The 21761-nt window shown below is 46.3% G+C and overlaps 1 protein-coding gene across 2 annotated transcripts in view; it reads right to left on the minus strand.

The window, feature by feature from the left end:
* Positions 1-687: 687 nt before the first annotated feature.
* INTS14 (integrator complex subunit 14) overlaps positions 688-21761 on the minus strand; it is a 30270-nt gene continuing 9196 nt past the window's right edge. For both annotated transcript variants that reach the window (XM_040414283.1, XM_040414284.1), the window contains exons 5-13: positions 17182-17300; positions 16886-17028; positions 14595-14687; positions 14358-14502; positions 13785-13918; positions 11371-11489; positions 2823-2888; positions 1218-2502; positions 688-1184 (exon numbers count right to left, since the gene is read on the minus strand). In XM_040414283.1, coding sequence (XP_040270217.1) covers positions 2251-2502; positions 2823-2888; positions 11371-11489; positions 13785-13918; positions 14358-14502; positions 14595-14687; positions 16886-17028; positions 17182-17300 — 1071 coding nt within the window. In that variant the 3' untranslated portion in view covers positions 688-1184; positions 1218-2250. The remainder of the gene's footprint in view (positions 1185-1217; positions 2503-2822; positions 2889-11370; positions 11490-13784; positions 13919-14357; positions 14503-14594; positions 14688-16885; positions 17029-17181; positions 17301-21761) is intronic.

Raw genomic sequence — 21761 nt, forward strand, 5'->3', positions numbered from 1 at the left:
GTGAAAAAAAAAAATGCTTATGTACACAGACCCATTGAAATGAATGGGTTAGGATTCAGTGCGGGTGCTATGCGTTCACATCACGCATTGCACCTGCGCGGAAAACTTCCTCGTGTGAAAGGGGCCTAACAGTAATTTTGATCAGGGGGTGCCCAAACATTTGCATACCACTGTATGCTATGGTGTATGATTTAGTATTGTTTTTTACAGTTAGCTTACCATATGCATCATATATTTCTTTTATCATCTACTGATTCGTAGGTAATAAGTTATCTATTAAAAGGGCTATCCCCATCATAGACACATAGGGGGTCATTTATTAAGACCGGCATTTTGGACACAGGTCTTAATAAGTCCCTGCGCTGGTGATGGATCTGCCAAAGTTATGTAGAGACGCTGGCCTCTTCATAACTTCGGAGTATCCAGTGCCGGTCTAAATGTAAGACAGCTTCCTTTCTGGCTTAAATTTAGACCATTTTCGACTAAAACAAGGCGTAGACGGGCCTGCCGGCCACTTTTTTTAGACCTAGTGTGAGCAGGGAAAAGTTACAGATTGTGGCACAAAGGTTATCTAGAAATAAGCTTTGCGCCAGAAATAATTTCCCATAGTAAATGACCCCCATGGTTTATCCAAAACTAGGGCAGCACAAAAATGTAATGATGCAAGATTTCCTTTATTTCATGATCAATATTCAGCAAAAGTTATTTTTCCATAACTTCCCAATCTTCCAACACTCATCTATCAGCACATGCGCAAAGCAGACTCTCCGCATCAGCGTATGCTGATGAAGGATTCAGTCCAGAGGATTACAGTCCCATCCACTGCAGAGCCACCATGACATGCCCGTCCAGGCCAGAGACTTCAGGCATACAAAGATGGATGTGACATCAAGTCATGGTTCGGAAAGCAGTGGATACACAGCACTTTGAAATGGTGAGTACATTATAAAGTGGGTATTTTGACGGGTCCACACAAAATGAGCAGGGGTGGGGGGATGTTTGTAATACATAGAAAATTCATTCAATGACATTGATGGATCAGGTAGTAACTGCTCGAGTATTTACACAGTATCTAAGGTAAGGCAGCACTAACGATAATTATAATCCTAGAAACCTAAAGGGCTTTATGTGGCCCAATGTAGCAAGCGATTGTCAGGAAGGTAGCATTTCTTCCCAAGAATCACCTGCTCGTCAGTGAAAGGGACCACTGTATTTACATGCAGCGATCTCTTCCACAGTATGGGGAGGAGCGATTGCTAATGCCATCACTCGTCCCCATTCAGAATCATTGTGCTGTTTAGAAGGCACGATCTGCTGCCAGCAAATGATTTAGGTGTCCACACCAAGGATCATATTACCTGATGACCTGGCTCACCTAGTCTTTCTGCTGTCTGAGGCGAAAACTGAAACAGCGCCCCTCCCACTGCCAATTTCTTAACCCAACCCCTTTGCCACAATGAAAGCGATCATTGCTCATGGCCCTTCCGCTGCCCCCCTCTTGCCCCTAACTGGCGCTGCCTGAGGCGATCACCTCACCTGGCCTCATTGGTGGTGCACCCCTGGAATGAGCGTTTCCCTCGATCATCAGGTAATTGTCAGGACCTTTACACTGGCAGATTATCACTAACTTAACGCTTGTACAAGCCCTTTTTAGTGATAATTTGCCGAAACATCGGGCAGTGTAAAGAGCGTTATGCATAAGAATGGTTCTCTGCTCAATCATGTCACTTCTCATTTTCAAGACTGCACTGAATAGATGAAGGCCAGAATTTGTCTTTTAAAAAAAAAAAAATCTTGTCATATTTTTAGGTGTAGAAAAATCTCCTCCTGTACAAATAGGAAAAAAGTCCAAATCACTTCCATAGTCTGGGGTTTAGGTATTCTACCAGTAGTCGATAGTCCAGTACTTTTACCTCCGTGTTATGGTGTAGTGCCCCATGCATGGAATGTTAAAAAAGTGATAAAAAGCGATATTTCTGGAGGGAACCACACCTGTTGTGTTCTTAAAGCCAGTATAGTAATATGTACAAGTCTTCCAGCAGCTCACATACACAGGATCTGAAGACTCCTTGCTGTAATCCTAATGTCCATTCATTTTATTTTAACCGCTACCAATGGTCCTTTCTGTCCGGCCTCTGACCATTCAGTATCGGCTTCCTGTTGTGTGGTGCTGTATGCTTCACTCATGTAGCCAAAGCCGTCACCATGAACGATGCTAAATCTTCACTAAATACCACAAGAACCAGTTCCTCACATCCTATCACAGCCTCGTCCAGAGAAGTCTGTTTGCAGAGGTACTATATTCTGGTCATAAGCCGCATGTTCAGAGCTCCCGGTGCTGGCCAGTTTGAGCTGTGCCGCTGCATGCGAGAGCTGGAAGGCCGCATCCGGGTGAGCCGAGTCCGGCAGCAGAGTGCACTCTCGTTCCAACATATCAGACACTCCCTTTAGCAAGTCCAGGAATCCAAAGGCAAGGGCTGCTTTCCTCAGTCGATTCAGTTCCTGAGAGAAATGTGAAATCAGATAAAAGTGTTACATAATAAAGCAATATAATGAATATGAAATCATGGAACCTGAGAAGGGTGACATGCAGAACACCCATGTGCAATTTGCAAACCAGGCTCCCCTTACTAAAAGGAGGAACACACCGCTAAATGAAGCCTACGCAATCTGCATTGTGTAGGCCAGCAGTCAGGTTGTGGACAGGCTGTAGTGTGACACAATTACTTGTGGGGTGGTTTTTTTGCTGTTCAGTCGCTCTTTCGATTACAATTTCCTAGTGATAATGACTATGGAGACCGGGCAGGTCACCTGCATCTCACCTTATAGAAGGTTTGAGTCTTCTCTGGAAGTTTCCTGGCATTCCTCAGGATCTTCTGCACATCAGTCTACAGGAGAAAAGAAGCAATGTCATGGAAGGAACGTTCCCACCAGATTTCTGGCACAAATGCACTGACAGCAACTGAGTTCAGTTTTTTTTTTTCTAAACTGCAAAGTGTCAGAAACAAAGGGGATGCAGCTTTAGGCCTCGTTCACACAACTATTTTGGGTCCACATCTGACCCACATTTTGTGGATCGCACGTGGACCTATTCATTTCTATGGGTCCGCAAAAAAATGTAGACAGCACGCAGATGTGGACAACACACACACAGATGACATCTGTGCTGCAAATTATAGAACAGCGCTCCAGATGGCGACCAAAATGGTCGCCAATGCGACTTAGAATTGCAAAATGGCGACAAGACTTTGTAGTCTTGTCTCTTTATTTGCGCCTAGACCCTCCATGCTCTGCCTCTAAGAAAAAAAGGCTTTCATCCAGCAGACACACGCTGCAGACGTCTGCTGGGTGAAGATCCGCCCCTCATACTACGCGGCATAGAGGGTGGGCGGGGCTTGGGCTCCCGCCTCCAGCAGTCTAGCAAGTTTGAATCTGCTGTGGAGCTGAGCTGCTGGGGGAAGTGAGCTTCTGGAGACATGTCAACTAGGGCCGCACAGAGCTCCCGCACTGTCCACAGCGGATGGCACTAGGCATGCAGATTTATTAGTGTGTTTTATAGGACTGGGTCCCCATGAGGTCACAAGAAGCCAGAGATCGGTAAACCCTGTTAGAACATCTATAAGCACCGGCTGTGCTGGTTTCACAGCACAGTATGTCGGTGGGATCCCCGTCCTCGTCTGCATAGCACTAACCGGGTCGCATAGCATTATATTGATGCACAGGCTAGTTCAGCTGCCAGAGGAGGTCTCCTACCTTTCCCACACCTCTGCTTGCTGATAGTGAATGGAAACCTTAGAGGTTCACATTCACAAACTGAATGTCCAGCCACAGTTACACAGTGAGCAGCACTAGAATATGGGCATTGTTTCATCCCTCTGGGATCAAAGGTCTTCATTCACTGACAGGCAAACAGAGGTGTTGAGAATAAAGAGTAAAGCTCCTGAAGTATTATATTTTTATTTTATCTGCTATATTATATTTTTTCTAAATGTAATATTTTTTTTATATATATATATGTAGTAAGGCTGAAGCTCAGCCTGCGTTTGTGGGAGGGGCGAAGGAGGCCTATTTAGCGCGGCCCCACGCTCCCATCATGGACGCCGCGCTCTCACGTGACGTCTCTGCACTTCCGGTTTCAGTGCTGACGCTGACGCTTACCCTCGCTGCTGCTCGTTCCTGTTCCTGCTCGTGCTCGTTCCTGCCTCCGGTCGGAAGTTCTCTACCTTCCCGAACCGCGCTCCCCTGGTAAGCGAAGCGGCGCCTTGAGCTGCTCCCTGTCCTGGGAGCCTCGGCGCCGCGCTCTTCAAACGATTCCACATGTCTGCCTGCTGGCCCCACCTCCCGCACTAGGTCTCCAGGCAACGCCGACGCTCGGGTCCCCATTACGCCTACACCCCTGGCACTGGGAACCCGACAGCCAGCATGGCTTAGTATCCGGCACATTTTTAGCCTAAATTAATTAAACTGCGGTTTCAAGTCATAATCTGCATCAACACAATGCCCTGGAAAACAAGAATCAAACACTGCTATTCGGCCTCAGTAAAGCAGTGCAAAAAAAAAAAAAATCCTCTCTCCAGGCATACAGAGCAAGTGCACAGACGCTTAAATTTCACCTTCACGTCAGTGTCTGCCACACGGCAGATTCATGTCAAATTTTCCTTAGGTTCATCCACGCTATTGTCTGCCACGCAGCAGCCTCATGGTCTGTTTCATTCACGCTATTTTCTGCCACGCAGCAGATTCATGTCAAAATTTGTCTTTTCCTTAGATTCATTTACGCTATTGTCTGCCACGCAGCAGATTCATGTCAATTTTTCCTTAGGTTCATCCACGCTATTGTCTGCCACGCAGCAGATTCATGTCAAAATTTGTCTTTTCCTTAGATTCATTTACGCTATTGTCTGCCACGCAGCAGATTCATGTCAATTTTTCCTTAGGTTCATCCACGCTATTGTCTGCCACGCAGCTGATTCATGTCAATTTTTCCTTAGCTTCATTCACGCTATTGTCTGCCACGCAGCAGATTCATGTCAATTTTTCCTTAGGTTCATTCACGCTATTGTCTGCCACGCAGCAGATTTATGTCAATTTAAATGTTTCTTTCACTTAATCATCTGCCACGCAGCAGATGCCTTTTCCGTCTCGTTCTCTTTCCCTGACACGTATTCAGGCTTCAGTTGTGGTCTGCCACGTAGCAGTCCACGTTAGTTTTCCTGACACGCATCAGGTTCATCCACCACCCTGACACGCATCAGGGACAGGTTCTCACGCCTCATTTACACTTCCTGCCATGCAGCAGGTGCTCGGTCGCGCTACTCACTCGGCCCGTCCTAAACTTAGTTGCTCCGATGCGCCTCAGGAGCTTCGCCTCTAGCCACGCAGCTAGCTCACGGGTTCCGGCCGCCCACAAGGCATCAGGTCATTCAAGGGCACCTCACAGGTGTCAGGCACGGTCAAGCTCGACCCAGCTTTCGCTCCCTGATTCGCGTCAGGTTCTACTTGCTTCTGCTTATCTCGAACCTCACCCCATGTTTCTAGGGTCACCCCGGAGGTCTGTTCGGTTCAAAGTTCGCTAGGCGAATTCCTCAAGGTACCAATCCTAGGTCACCTTTTTCATCCAGGTCATTTCCGTTTACGATTTCATCAGCTAAGTCCAGGTAAGTTGGTTTCACTACTTCATTCCCTAGGATCAGGCCAGCATCCGCAGGTCTTTTTTCCTTCAGGCAGTTTAAGCCAGCTCATCAGGTAGGTTGGGCCTCTTAAACTCTCCCTGGTAACGGATTCGGTCACTCTTCGGTGTCATTCAGAGGGTTTCACGGATTCACTCGCTGGTGTCAGGTGGCTCTATCACCCTTCTTACCTCCCATTTTTTTCCTTTCCACAGCACGATGTCCCACGCATTGGATATCGTCGAGACCCGCTCCATTCCGGAATCGCCCGGCTCGGCCCATGGAAGCACTCTTTCATGCAGGCAATGGACCATCCCGAAACTCATAGCCGAACTAACCAGGAGAGGCATCCGCTATCCTGCCTCAGACCGCAAAGCTGAGTTGTACAGGCTACTGACGGCAGGGCCTATCTCAGCGGCTGAAGATCAGGTGTCTCTGTCCACGGTCCAGACAGCGCTGGCCCAGCTTCATTCCGCTATCAAGACTCTCACCAGTTCAGTGTCCGATATGCAGACCAGGTTGCTAGTGGTGGAAACCAGGCCATCAAGTTCAAGCACTCCCACCTCTCCGGTTCCAGGCCCGCCCGCCATTCATGCCCCAACCCCAAGCCAGGCCCCCAGCTCCTTCACCATTTCACCATCACATTTCGTTCCCGATAATATCCGAAAGGACATTTTGGCAGGTAAATACATTAACTTGGCTTCCATTCTTATTTCTACCCACGACTCCGACGAGAACAGGACCATTGCATGTGGAGATATATCAGTGGTTCTCAAGTCCAAAGACGCCCGGTTGCATAAAAAGCTCTCCATTCCAGAGTTCGTGCTGGCCTTCAGCCTTTTCCGAGACATCCTATGCTCGGCCCAACCGCACCGCAGAGAGGAACTTGACACCTACCTCTACAGGGTCACTGATTTGGGACACAAGTACGGAGGTCACGCATTTTACGACTACCATCGTTCGTTCTCTGCCAAAGCCGACGCTGCTCTGTCCCAGTTCCGGCACATCACGGATTGGTCCATACTAACCATGGAGCTCTTCTGCAGGCACTTTGCAGGCCTCAAAGCTCCCACCTGCGCCAATTGCCAGTCCATCTTGCATTCCTCCGACTGGTGTCCCAACTCAGGGGCCCTGGCCCAAAGCAGACCCTCGGCCTTCCCTTCCACGTCTTCAAGTTCAGGGCAGAACACAGACAAATGGGGCAGGCCCATAGTGTTTTTGGGCAGAAGTCAAGTTTGTAACAATTTCAACTGCTATTTCTCAAAGTGCAAGGCTTTGCACGTGTGCACCATTTGTTTCAGGGCCCACCCCCAGTCGTCCTGTCCGCAAAGGTCATCAAAACAGCTATGACTAGCTGGAGTCAACATTGACCTACTAGCCGCCCTCCTGCTACATCACCACGATCCCGCTTTCGTGCAGTTTTTGGTCTCCGGTTTCTCACAGGGGTTCCATACAGGGCTAGTTTCCCACCCGCAAACAACTTGGGAGGGTTCCAATCTCCGTTCCGCCTTGGCAGATCCTGAATCAGTAGACTCCCTCATCCAGTCTGAGATCAGTAAGGGTTTCCTCCTGGGTCCATTCATAGTTCCCCCCCTTGGACGAGGCCATCCGGTTGATCCTCCAGCTGGGGTCAGGCGCGTGGCTTTCCAAGGCAGACTTTGCCGACGCTTTCAAACTGCTTCCAGTCTCACCCCATTTATGGAAATTCTACGGCATCAAGTGGAGGGAACGGTACTATTTCTCAGATAGACTGACGTTTGGATCAAAGAGCAGTCCCTGGCTCTTTGATCAATTAGCCACTGCTCTCCACTGGGTCTTGGTCAACCACGGCGGATGCTCCAGGGTCTTCCATTATCTCGATGATTTCCTGTTGATCGAGACCGCAGACCAAGCACCTAATCAGCTCCAGGTACTCCTCGACTTGTTCTCAAAATTAAACGTCCCGATTGCCCCAGCAAAAGTCGAAGGTCCATCTTCAGTCATAACATTTCTGGGGATCATCTTGGATACTGGTAAGATGGAAGCCCGATTGCCTGACGAAAAACTTCTAAGAATCCAAGATTCCATCAGGAGGTCTGTCGCGGCCAGGACCCTCACCAAGGTCGAACTCCAGTCGATTCTGGGAATGTTAAATTTTGCCTCCAAAATCATGCCCCAGGGGCGGGCATTCATCTCCAGATTGCTGCAACTTTTACCTGCTGCCTCGGATCAGGACTCCTTGATCCACCTCGATGCCGCCGCAACGGCCGATCTCCACATGTGGCACCATTTCCTGACCAGCTGGAACGGCATCTCCCTCTTCGTCCCTTCCTGGGACGATAATTCTCCCACCGTGTTTTCCGACGCAGCAGGTTCAAAAGGGTTTGCAGCCATTTTCGAGAACCACTGGTTCGCGGGTCCCTGGCCGCCTCAGATTTGCTCCATCCAGAGTTCCATCAAATCCTCTCCACTGTTAGAAATTTATCCCATCGTGGCAGCTGCCCAGACCTGGGGGGAGGTCTGGAGGAACAAGCCTGTCGTCTTCGTCACGGACAATCAGGCAGTGGTAGAAATCCTCAGCAAAGGTCGCTCCTCCTCCCCACAAATCATGCCCTTTGTCCGCAGATTAGTATGCCTTGCCTTAAAATACAACTTTCATTTTTCATGCAGGTTCATACAGGGTTCAGCAAACACAGCAGCTGATGCCCTCTCCCGTTTCAACTTCCCGTTTTTTTTTTCAGGTGATGCCAGACGCAGATCCTTCAGGGGTTCCTCCACCGGCAGTCGAGACACTGATGATGGATTGAGCAAGCATGTTAGAACTGCCAAGTCACTCATCCATAACTCCTTATCCCTCAATACAGCCAGGAACTACAAGACCGGGTGGGAAACCTTCTCACAATTCTCCCTCAGACACCCACAAGGACATCTGGACCAAACAACTTATGTCATGGCATTCCTGGCTTATTGTCACACAGACCTTCACCTATCTTTCAGCACCATCAAATTGTACCTGGCAGGGGTACAGCACTTCCTCACTTTAGATTTCCCAGGCAGCCAGTCCATATTTTCTTCCCAGGCAATCAAATCCACCCTTAGAGGGATCCAAAAGAGCAGCAACAAGCCGGAGTCCCGGAGGAAACCAGTCACCGGGGCAATGTTCAGGGCTTTTTCCACCTCCCTAGACAACGATCCTTTCGGGCCATATAAAAGCTTAGTGATCAAAGCTGCCATGTATCTCTGTTTCTACGGGTTCTTACGGCCCGGGGAATTCACTGGCTCTCCAGGACACGCAGGCCCCACTTCAGACCAGCTGGTCTGGCAGCAGACTCATTGCACCCTTTCTCTCCCTTCCACCAAAACTTCCCAAGTAGGACCTCCAGTTAAAATTATCTACTTCCAGACCTTCAATGAATGGTGCCCGGTTGCCGTGTTCAAAAAGCTTCTCGCCATCTTAAAAGTTTCCGCGCCAGGCAGCCCTCTCTTTCCCTTCAACTCCAAATGTCTCACGACTTCACAGTTCATCCATCATATCAGAACTTTGGCTTCCGGGTTAGGGTTCGATGCCAAGGCCATCTCGGGACATTCGTTTCGCATAGGCGCGGCTTCCGCAGCATCGAGTCACGGGGTCCCAGCACACGTCATCCAGAAAATGGGCAGATGGCAATCCTCCTGCTTCACGCATTACATCCCTAATCCGAGGGCCGAAATCGCCAAAGCTTTCACCAGCTTAGCTCTATGAGTTCCACCTTTACATTCCTACCCGTTGACTTTTGCCCCTCATTTAGCTCGCCCTCATTTAGCTCGCACCCGGCCATGGCTTCCCGCACACCCCAGCCATCTATAGTTGCCAGTCATGTCATCCCCTTCCCCTCCGTTCTTCTTCACGGTCTCCCACCGTAGCCAGGACCACAAGTAGTAAGGCTGAAGCTCAGCCTGCGTTTGTGGGAGGGGCGAAGGAGGCCTATTTAGCGCGGCCCCACGCTCCCATCATGGACGCCGCGCTCTCACCCCTCCCTCCCGTCCCCTTCTTCACCTCTCTCACCATCAGGCATGCCCCTCATTTAGCTCGCACCCGGCCATGGCTTCCCGCACACCCCAGCCATCTATAGTTGCCAGTCATGTCATCCCCTTCCCCTCCGTTCTTCTTCACGGTCTCCCACCGTAGCCAGGACCACTATATATATATATATATATATATATATAAAAGCTGTGTCCCCAGCCCACTGTCATGCTGATCCCGTCAACACGTGATGCCTGCTGATGGGGTCACTGGTTGCAGTGACGACTCTCTTAAGTGATTGGCCTTTTAAGGATTGCAGTGGGGAAGATTATTTTAACCCATTCTGTGTCACATATAGAAGAATACTGGTTTGAAACCAGTCTTAAAAAAAATTAACTCCTTAAAAGGGGTTTGTATACACTCATACTTACCTGGTCCCGGCTCGTTTGCTCCCAGCTTCCGTTGCTTGTCGAGTCCCTTCATGAAAACTTCCTGTTTGACGCCGTTACAGCCAATAACTGATCACTGCTTCCCTTGCATTATGTTAAATGGTCATGTGATGCAAGGGGAGCCGATCTCCACTGTGGCCAGTAATTGGCTGCAGCGGTATCAAGATAAAAGTTTTCACGGAGAAACCCAAGACAAGCAGCGGAGGCCCGGAAGCGAATGAGCCAAGGCCCAGCACCTAGGGATGAAGGAAGCATGATCAGCAACGTCAATCTGCATGTCTGAGAGGTGATGGAAATGAGTGCACAACCCCTTTAACTGTGTGGGCTGTAGCCTAAGAAGCCTCATGCTCCTAAGCGTCCCAGTTTTTTTTTTTTTATTGGAACACCACAGTGGCCATAGGGGGGAGAGTAGGTGGGGGCTTTAATGGAGGAACAGTGAGGGGGTGTAATGAAGGACGGTGAGATTGATGGGGCTAGAAATAATCAAAAGGAGAGACAAATGGGCAACTACACAAGGTAAGACGCGTCTTTTTTTTTATTATACTGTAATTATATGTATCTTAAATTTGGCAACAAAAAATTTCATTTTTCAGGTTAGGAGCCAATGGCCCCATGATATTTTTTTTAGTCTGGAGCACTGTAGAACATGTCCTATTCTTGTCCGTTTTGCGAACAAGAATAGGAATTTTGACAATAGGACCAGTAGAAAGTGCAGCATGCACATGGCCTGTATTTTCCAATAGGTATTTTGTGGATCCGCACTTTGAGGACCGCAAAATACTTACGGTCGTGTGCATGTAGCCTTAGGGTATGTTCATACTGACTTTTTTGGACAAGGTTTTGAGGCAGATTTTCCTGCATTTTTTATTTTTTTGCCAAAGCCAGACGTGTATTCAAAAGGAATCGGAAATATAAAAGGAAGGAGTTATAATTCTCCTTCCTGCTGGATCCACTTCTGGCTTTGGCTGAAAAACCTGCAAGAATATCTGCCTCAAAATCTCCCCTTAAAAAAAACTCAGTGTGAACCTTCCCTCATAATAGTCACATGCAACGTCAGCAGAAACGTGGCAGTTATTAGGAAAGACCAAATGACTCAGTATGTTAAAGAATGGTTCCACGGAAACATAAGCTAAACCTACAGACTTTTTCCTACAGCGCAGTAGGCTACAAATGCCTTGAGAACAGGCTGACGTAAAACAGCACATTTTAGTAATTAAACACGTTACTATTTTTCTATGCAATTTAAAGAACAAAACATCATATGCCTTACCTGCAGTCCGCTAGGTTTAATCCACACTGTCACATTCTGTGCATAGCTTCTTTTTGACTTTGGTTGCAAAGGAAACGGACTCTTATTGTCCTCCTCTCCATATGGGTTCTCTTTGGCATCTTGAGTATAAAACAGATGGAAAAGTATGAGTATTTTACTGCATTACAGCTATATCAGTCATGTAATGTATAAACCAAGAAATGTATTCATCACAAGATAACGAGGGTGAAATAGAGAATGAAATGTGTCTAGCAAAGTGTATTTATTTCCATTTAACTTGGTCACTGACACCATATATGAAGTGTTGAAGGAAATGTACAAAAAAACCTCACAAAATTAAAAATAATGGGGCCGATTGGGGTGCACCGAAATGAAAATTCTGGTCCGAAACCGAAAATTCAGGATGCCCTTGACCGAAAACCGAAACCGCCTTTTTGCCCAAATACTTTTAAAATACTTTTTTTTTAATGATTTTATTAATAATTCTTTTTCGTGAATGAAATTCATCTGTGGGTGGCGCTGTTGTGGAGAGGGGGATCTGTGGGTGGCGCTGTTATGGAGAGGTGGATCTGTGGGTGGCGCTGTTATGGGGAGGGGGATCTGTGGGTGGCGCTGTTATGGAGAGGGGGATCTGTGGGTGGCGCTGTTATGGAGAGGGGGATCTGTGGGTGGCGCTGTTATGGAGAGGGGGATCTGTGGGTGGCGCTGTTATGGAGAGGGGGATCTGTGGGTGGCGCTGTTATGGAGAGGGGGATCTGTGGGTGGCGCTGTTATGGAGAGGGGGATCTGTGGGTGGCGCTGTTATGGAGAGGGGGATCTGTGGGTGGCGCTGTTATGGAGAGGGGGATCTGTGGGTGGCGCTGTTATGGAGAGGGGGATCTGTGGGTGGCGCTGTTATGGAGAGGGGGATCTGTGGGTGGCGCTGTTATGGAGAGGGGGATCTGTGGGTGGCGCTGTTATGGAGAGGGGGATCTGTGGGTGGCGCTGTTATGGAGAGGGGGATCTGTGGGTGGCGCTGTTATGGAGAGGGGGATATGTGCACTGTTATGGAAAGGGGATATGTGCACTGTTATGGGGAAGGGGATATGAGCACTGTTATGGGGAAGGGGATATGAGCACTGTTATGGGGAAGGGGATATGAGCACTGTTATGGGGAAGGGGATATGAGCGCTGTTATGGGGAAGGGGATATGTGCACTGTTATGGAGAGGGGGATATGTGCACTGTTATGGAGAGGGGGATCTGTGCACTGTTATGGAAAGGGGATATGTGCACTGTTATGGGCATAACAGTGCACAGATCCCCCCTCCCCATAGCAGTGCCATAGACCGATCCCCCTACCCATAACAGCCCCGGCCCTGCTGCTCACAGCAGACTAATCACTCACTGCATCTTTATTTTACCTTACAATCGTGACGCTCCAGTAACAACTCTGCAGGCAGAGCGGAGGGCGGCGTAACGTCACTTACTCACGTGACGCACCTGCTCCGCCCACTTTATGAATGAAGGAGGCGGAGCAGGCGCGTCACGTGAGTAAGTGACGTTACGCCACCCTCCGCTCTGCCTGCAGAGTTGTTACTGGAGCGTCGCGATTGTAAGGTAAAATAAAGATGCAGTGACTTAAAGTAAACCGCCCGCCCGGCGCCCGCCCGCACAAATCCCAAACCCCATATTTTCTGCCGATATGTAACAATATCGGCCGAAATGGATTAGGCCCATTTTCGGACAATATTTTCGGCCGCCGGAATTTCGGTGCACCCCTACGATTTACTAATACGTTCTTTAAACACTGTAAACTTTCAGACTCGGCAATCTAAAAATGTGCCAGATTTTTCAGTGTGGCTGATGCTGGGCAATACATGTGGTGCACCTATTGACCGTCTAGTCTAAGCTTATTAGTTGCCTTACATTACCCCAAAATTTTCAGCAAAATTTTGGTGCATGTTATCACAACTTTTCAGTAGGACACGGCCCCCTGGTCATATGAGTTAGAAAAAATAAATTAAAAAAAACGTAGAATGCTTAATACATGTGGTGGAACGTATTTACACCATTTATGCCACTATTGTGTCGTAAAAAAGTCACAAATTATGGCGCACGCCATATTTTCACCATAATTTGCGCCTTTTTGAAGCGGCAGGACTTAGCAAGAGGATATGGGGCTTCACGTGGCCCACTGGATTTACTATAACTTATGCCAGAGACTGGTATAAGTAATAGCTGAAGTCTATGCTAGCCCCTAGCCAGAGTAGACTTCAGTTTCTCACACCGACTGGCCTATCTCACTCCGGAGCACAGGGATCAAAGACAGGCATACGGGAACACCAGCCTTGATTAATGTCCCTCATTAAGCCAGAATTCTGGCGCCTTTTCATTAGCAAATTTCCTTCAATGAGTTCATTTTCAAAATGATACCTGATATGGGTCCAAGCTGAGATGTTTTCCCCAGCCACGGTAGTGGCTCAATATCGGGCTCAAACAACGACATCATTAAATTTGATTTCTTCTTGCTATCAGCTTGAGAATAAAGCATCCCGTGCCAGTCCGGTCTGCAGTGTAGATAGGAGACAGATGCTGATGAAACATTGAAAGCCATGGTTTTCCCCTCTGCCCTGTAACACACCACAGCTATCACTGTAGCGTGTCATCCATACGTGCTACCACCTCTGTAAATGTAGAAGGTGACTATGTTGGTCTACTCTGGAGCATAAACAAAGGTCACCTTCGGTGAGGGTTGGCAATTTGCTACTACTAGGCAGTCACAAGAACCCAAAGAGTGATGTAAAGTAAACTGTGCACAAGACTATTCATTACAGAGTCCTAAGAACTTGCTATAAGGAAAATATGGAAATCTGAGGAAATGGGAGGCCACTGGTAAAACAAAATAAAAAATTAAGAAAAAACACATATATATTGTATGAATGGATAAGCATTTGATTGGACACATGCAATATTGAATCCTCTCTAACCATGAAAGGATTTACTTACCCAAGCTGCACTAAAGCCACCATTCCCTCTACTTTCAGACTACCATGGAGCAAGACACAAAAATTCGGACTTTTGCCTGCAATTTGACTTGCAGAATTTTCATCTTCAAGATCATCAGTGAGTCCAGCCCCCAAATCATCTCCCTCTATAAAGAGACCACAGAGAAACAGTTATAGAAATGAATGATAAGGACACGTTTATTAGTGGGCCTCCACATCCTGGGCTCTTCTCACTCACCTTTGTTGAGGGCAATAGGTAGAACTAGGTGTCGGGACAAGACAGGAGGGCTTGAAATGTCAGCAATGTCAATGAAGCCCACAATTTCCAATTCTGCAAAACACAGCTGCATCTATAAGTATACAGATTATCTGTTACACTGCCAACAAGAGACTGCAAAATTAAAGAGGGCCTATCATGGGTCCAGACATTATGAAATAACTAGCAGGTTATGTAGGGCATCGTGCAGGGATGTAATATCACTTAATAGTTTTTTTTCCTCCCAGGCTGTGACGCTCTCCGCTGCAATTGAACCGCTTACAGCCAGGGAGAAGGAGACGCCCATTGAGAAACAGAGCAGTCTTCTCCTCCCTGTACCGATGCTATTCATTAGCATACCAGGCGCACAGTGGGCAAACGGAGTGGCGCCCAGACAAACTAGTAAGTGATATTACATCCCTGCACTATGCCCTACATAACCTGCTAGTTATTTTATAATGTCTGGACCCATGAAAGGTCCTTTTTAAGGGTTCGGCCCAATGTGGGTGGTTGCATGCAGCCACACAATACCCACAGCAGCAAATGGCCACATGATATTGCAGTAAAATCATGCGCCCCCTGGCTGCCATGGTTGGGCGTGGCTTAGTTGCATACAGCCAGCCACACAGTTGGGCCATGCACTATATATATATATATATATATATATATATATATATATATATATATATTATATAAACACATGCAAGTCAACACTATACATGCCCAACACAATAAGGCTGCATTCACACGACCACGTGTTTTGTGGTCCGCAAAACGCGAATCCGCAAAAAAATACGGATAACGTCCGCTTGGCATCCGTATGGCATCCGTTTTTTTTGGGGATCCATTGTAACAATGCCTATCCTTGTCCGCAAAACGGACAAGAAAAGGATATGTTCTAACTTTTTTGCGGATAGAACATATATGGAAACAAAATATGTTCGTGTGCATGAGGCCTAAAGGCGTTGTTTCCCTACACATGCCTGACACCAATAAGGGGTTGTTTCAGCAGAAGGCAAATTCACCAAGAAATATCAGCTAACAGGGGTCTCAGTAGCCACATTCACATATTTTATATTAAAGGCGCTGTTTGTGAAAAGACAATCCCTTTAACTTTCCTGATTGATGCACCGCAGAGGGCTCTGGTAAAAGTAAACTTAACTTAAGTTCCTTTTGGCTCCAAAGTCTAAAAATGTTATTTTTTGGCTGTGATATAAAAAATTAACATTACTTGTAAAATCAATGAAAGCATTTACACTAGATTGAGGACTGATTGACAGAATGTGCTCTATGTTCCAGCTACCAGCAGCCACCACTAGAGGGAGCTTAGGAACTTCATGCATACTGTTAAGCCTCATGCACACGTCTGTGAAACCGGCCTGGATTTCTTCTGAGTGCAGGAGCGCATGGCGTCATTGGTTGGTCATAGCAACCAATGACGCCGTGCGCTCCTGCCCTCAGAAGAAATCCAGGCCGGTATGACACGGACAGTGTTCCACAGACGTGTGCATGAGGCTTTACTATGCATTATTGCAGTCAAAAAGCATTTTTTGACACAGTTTAGCAAGAAACGCAGCAGGCTGACTTGATTCTGCAGTAATCATGGTAAAAAAAAAAAAGCAATTTTACTTTAACGTGCGTTTTCACCCTCATGCACTGAACCTTAGTAACATGAATTAAGCTCCAGGTATCCAGAGTGTTATGCTTTGCATCTATGTCTATGCAGCAGAGCTCTGTGCCTGAAGAGGTTGTGCAGGATTAGAAAAACATGGCTGCTGACTTGCACAAATAGCACCACATTGTCCACAGATAACACAGCACTGACTACAATACCAGACATAGCCAATGGACAGATACGACACTGGTTCTGGAAGAGAGCTTCCATGTGTACTCATGGGTTGTCACTAGCTCACTTGGGTTTTGCCCGCTCTCACGTCTAAACATTGGGAAGACAAAGGATTTTTTGGTCCCACTGGCAGCTCTTTAGCCATCAAGTCCTGCAGTACCATAGTGTCCAACAAAATTCACGAGTGCTTGCACAACACACGTCGGTATTAGAACACCGTGCCAGATGTTACATAGCGGTAAATGGGTCGCAAGCCACATGCATAAAGAACAGGATGATGTTACCACAATTTTCTATATAAGCAGATCTGGCAACACTTTGTGCCACTAAGCTTGATAAAATTATTAAATTGTGTTAACATCCAACTTCTGAAGAATTGTTGCTTTATGTGAACACACCCCGACACGATTCTTGCGCAGTCAAGTACCTGTGTTAATGGATTTGGGCATTGGGTCTATCTCTTCGTCTAGGACAACTGGTTCGGGCCTAGGGAACACTTGGACATCTGAAGAGAGGTTCCCACACTTGAGGACCGCGTGGAATGGAGTGTATGCCACATCAATGAGTTTTCTGCATGATGAGAAAATGGACTGTTAAACTTACCTAGACATGAGAGGACAACTCTACCAATAGCTACAGATGGAGGTCCTATGAACTAACCTCTCACAAGCTAGACAATCCGAAAGTGTAAAGGTCACAGAGAGCTAGGTAGACACTACTTACCCAAACATCGACTGGACGTTCTTCAAGCACAGAGGTCCATCAATTGTAAAGATTTGACCTTCTCCATTATTCAGATCAATAAGCCTTTCAAGACAGTCCAATGAATCAGAGTTTTGGAGCTGATGACAAAAGACGGGGTACAACGCTTGTTTCAGTATGTATAAAGATCAACTTTTCAGAATCATACGAAGAGGAACACAGTCCTCTACTGTTCGTAAGAACCCAATGGTTGCTCCTCTAAATTGCAAGAACACTTTTGCAATACTTCAGAAAAAATAATAAAGTTGAGCACTTGTTCAGCTAATCAACCCTCTGGCATGTATTGAAGCCATCACCCAGGCATTTATCAGAGTCCATATCACAGCGTCAAATAAGTCGCACCAAACACTGCACAAAAATCAATAACCTTTACATTTTACATTGCCCCTATCCTTTCCATTCTGAACTTTTTTTTATTCTTTATTTAACATTTTCAAAAATAAAGGAATCATAAAAGTAATGTAGTCAATATAAATTAAAGCGTTGAAAAATAAGAAATCCAATCAAGAATGTTCGCAGAGCATTGGCGAGTCTATATCCATACACAGCAATAGGGTTCTAAAGTGGAACCTACCAAAGAACACAAAAGATATCTGTCCGAACACTTGGGTTATAATAAGGAAAGAGAAAATGAGAGGCATAAAGGAAAAAAGTGAGGTCATAACGGCTCTAAATTCAGCTGAAACCTGAAATCTAATTCAGTAGTGCCAAGATTTGAGGAATTTAGCACGAGTACCTGTGAGTGAAGTCCTCCATTCTCATAATCTAAACCACAAAGAAATAGATGGAGATGAAGCTTGTCTCCAAAGAGAAAGGATACAAGCTCTCGTGGACGGCGCACCATCCATTCTGATCTTTACTGTAAAATATACAGACCTTTACAAGCTACAGTTATACAGACCTTTACAGTTATACAGACCTTTACAGTTATACAGACCTTTACAGTTATACAGACCTTTACAGTTATACAGACCTTTACAGTTATACAGACCTTTACAAGCTACAGGCTTATTAACAAAGAGGAACACCTAGGATATTTCTGACAACTGAAACGAAGTTCGGTAAAAATACATTTTATGAAGTAGTCACCCGAAGTCTCTCAAGACTTCGCAAAGTAATAACTTCGGCTCATAGGAGCCAACACATTATAATACTGTATGGAACGCTCGCTCTGTACAGTATTCTAACAAAGTTTTACGCGAATCGACTTCGGATGTTTCATCTGAAGTCGATTTGTTCATCCCTAATCAGAACCAGAGAGATGGAGCTCTAGCTCTGAGGAACGGCAGGAGGTCCACAGGAGAAATAAAGCAGCTACATTATGCCAAAGTGGCCTTAGGTAATGCATTATATTAGATTTGGGGATTTTTATGAAGGACTGCAATTTGTATAGGGGGACATAAAATTATACACTTATAGAATTCCCTAAATTTTCATGCAAAAGTTGGCTGGTGCATTCCTGCGGGTTTTGCAGAATTGAGCAGCGCCTCACTCCTCATCTTTTTAAGTGACAAATTAGAATTTTAGTGCATTTTTCACCTAGAAGCTGTATCAATTATTTTTGCATTTTTATACTTTCTATGCTATGCACTCTCAGAAAATGTAGATTGTTGCATTGTACAGTATATATTTTTAACACATTTTGGGTGATGACCATATAATATACGCCCTCTTTCAGCGTTTGAGAGCACAACAAGCTCTTGATGTATACGTTTGTGGTATATATGAGTTTTGCACATACTGATATATTATTTGTACATTGCTTTTATGGGTAAACATCTGCTTGGATGTGCTTTAGGGTCCATTCACACGTCCGTAAGAGTTTTGCGGATCCGCACATCACAGACACTATAATAGAAGATCCCGAAAAAACGGATCCCGAAAAAACAGAAGCGGATCCCGGAAATGTGGATTTGCATCCGTTCCAGCCCCATTGAAAGTGAATGGGTCCGCAAATTGCAGAACGAATGTGGACCCAAATTACGGACGTGTGAATGGACCCTTAGTTAGTTTTGATGCATTTTTTTTCCTAATTCCTGTTTGTCACAAAGTTATATGAAGGTGGACAAGGCTGTCAACAGTCAACAAACCTGCAAATTGACAGGTTGTCTGCCTTCAAATGATATACACTGCTCAAAAAAATAAAGGGAACACAAAAATAACACATCCTAGATCTGAGTTAATTAAATATTCTTCTGAAATACTTTGTTCTTTACATAGTTGAATGTGCTGACAACAAAATCACACAAAAATTCAAAAATGGAAATCAAATTTTTCAACCCATGGAGGTTTGGATTTGGAGTCACACTCAAAATTAAAGTGGAAAAACACACTGCAGGCTGATCCAACTTTGATGTAATGTCCTTAAAACAAGTCAAAATGAGGCTCAGTAGTGTGTGTGGCCTCCATGTGCCTGTATGACCTCCCTACAACGCCTGTGCATGCTCCTGATGAGGTGGCGGACGGTCTCCTGAGGGATCTCTTCCCAGACCTGGACTAAAGCATCTGCCAACTCCTGGACAGTCTGTGGTGCAACGTGATGTTGGTGGATAGAGCGAGACATGATGTCCCAGATGTGCTCAATTGGATTCAGGTCTGGGGAACTGCCGCGCCAGTCCATAGCATCAATGCCTTCGTCTTGCAGGAACTGCTGACACACTCCAGCCACATGAGGTCTAGCATTGTCTTGCATTAGGAGGAACCCAGGGCCAACCGCACCAGCATATGGTCTCACAGGGGGTCTGAGGATCTCATCTCGATACCTAATGGCAGTCAGGCTACCTCTGGCGAGCACATGGAGGGCTGTGCGGCCCTCCAAAGAAATGCCACCCGACACCATTACTGACCCAATGCCAAACCGGTCATGCTGGAGGATGTTGCAGGCAGCAGAACGTTCTCCACGGCGTCTCCAGACTCTGTCACGTCTGTCACATGTGCTCAGTGTGAACCTGCTTTCATCTGTGAAGAGCACAGGGCGCCAGTGGCGAATTTGCCAATCTTGGTGTTCTCTAGCAAATGCCAAACGTCCTGCACGGTGTTGGGCTGTAAGCCCAACCCCCACCTGTGGATGTCGGGCCCTCATAGAGTCTGTTTCTGACCGTTTGAGAAGACACATGCACATTTGTGGCCTGCTGGAGGTCATTTTGCAGGACTCTAGCAGTGCTCCTCCTGTTCCTCCTTGCACAAAGGCGGAGGTAGCGGTCCTGCTGCTGGGTTGTTGCCCTCCTACGGCCTCCTCCACGTCTCCTGATGTACTGGCCTGTCTCCTGGTAGCGCCTCCATGCTCTGGACACTACGCTGACAGACACAGCAAACCTTCTTGCCACAGCTCGCATTGATGTGCCATTCTGGATAAGCTGCACTACCTGAGCCACTTGTGTGGGTTGTAGACTCCGTCTCATGCTACCACTAGAGTGAAAGCACCGCCAGCATTCAAAAGTGACCAAAACATCAGCCAGGAAGCATAGGAACTGAGAAGTTATCTGTGGTCACCACCTGCAGAACCACTCCTTTATTGGGGGTGTCTTGCTAATTGCCTATAATTTCCACCTGTTGTCTATCCCATTTGCACAACAGCATGTGAAATTGATTGTCACTCAGTGTTGCTTCCTAAGTGGACAGTTTGATTTCACAGAAGTGTGATTGACTTGGAGTTACATTGTGTTGTTTAAGTGTTCCCTTTATTTTTTTGAGCAGTGTATATAGGTTTTGGGGTTGCACTTTTTAAGGCATGTAATCCCTGTATTTTATAGGTTTCTCTTTTTAGAATTTCAGTCCTGGTGATTTTTTTAATATGTGCATGTAAATTTAGGCTTAAGTGGTATGTATGAACTCTCCACAAGTCGAACTTGGTTAGAGGTGTGGCGCGTAAAACCCTCTGCTTGGTTCATACTTTTACCCTTTTATGAAAAAATGCACTTTGATGCAAAATTTCATGATGGTGTTTGTGCACAAGGTGCCAAATGGCATTTTGAGAATTTACCAGAAAATGTATGGGTATGGGGGGAGGGGGAGGGTCAGTATGATTTTTCTTTTTTAATACAGTTTTGTTTTCTACATGTCCAAAGTGTGAAAATTGTCCTGCCTACCAGAGGTGCAAAATGTCCAAAAACACCTGGCAGTGAAAGGGTTAATTTATAAGCTGAGTTTGATGGCACACTGCGCTCCTTCATGCGGTGCCATCACAGGATAAGACTATCACAGGGAACCAAAATAATTAGTTCCCCGTCACACAAAGCCCCTAGGCCTATTGGCCCATATTTACTAATACAGTGTAAACTTGGACAACCTAAAGCTACTTTCACACTAGAGTTTTAGTTTTCTGGTATTGAGATCCGTCATAGGGGCTCAATACCGGAAAAAAAAACGCTTCCGTTTTGTCCCCATTCATTGTCAATGGGGACAAAACTGAACTGAATAGAACGGAATGTTCCAAAATGCATTCCCTTCAGTTTAGTTGCATTCCCATACCGGAGAGAAAACCGCAACATGTTATATTTTGCTTTCCGTCCTGGGATGCGGAGCAAGACTGATCCGGCATG

This window comes from Bufo bufo, chromosome 1, assembly GCF_905171765.1.
Source record: "Bufo bufo chromosome 1, aBufBuf1.1, whole genome shotgun sequence".
NCBI classification, from domain to species: Eukaryota; Metazoa; Chordata; class Amphibia; order Anura; family Bufonidae; genus Bufo; species Bufo bufo.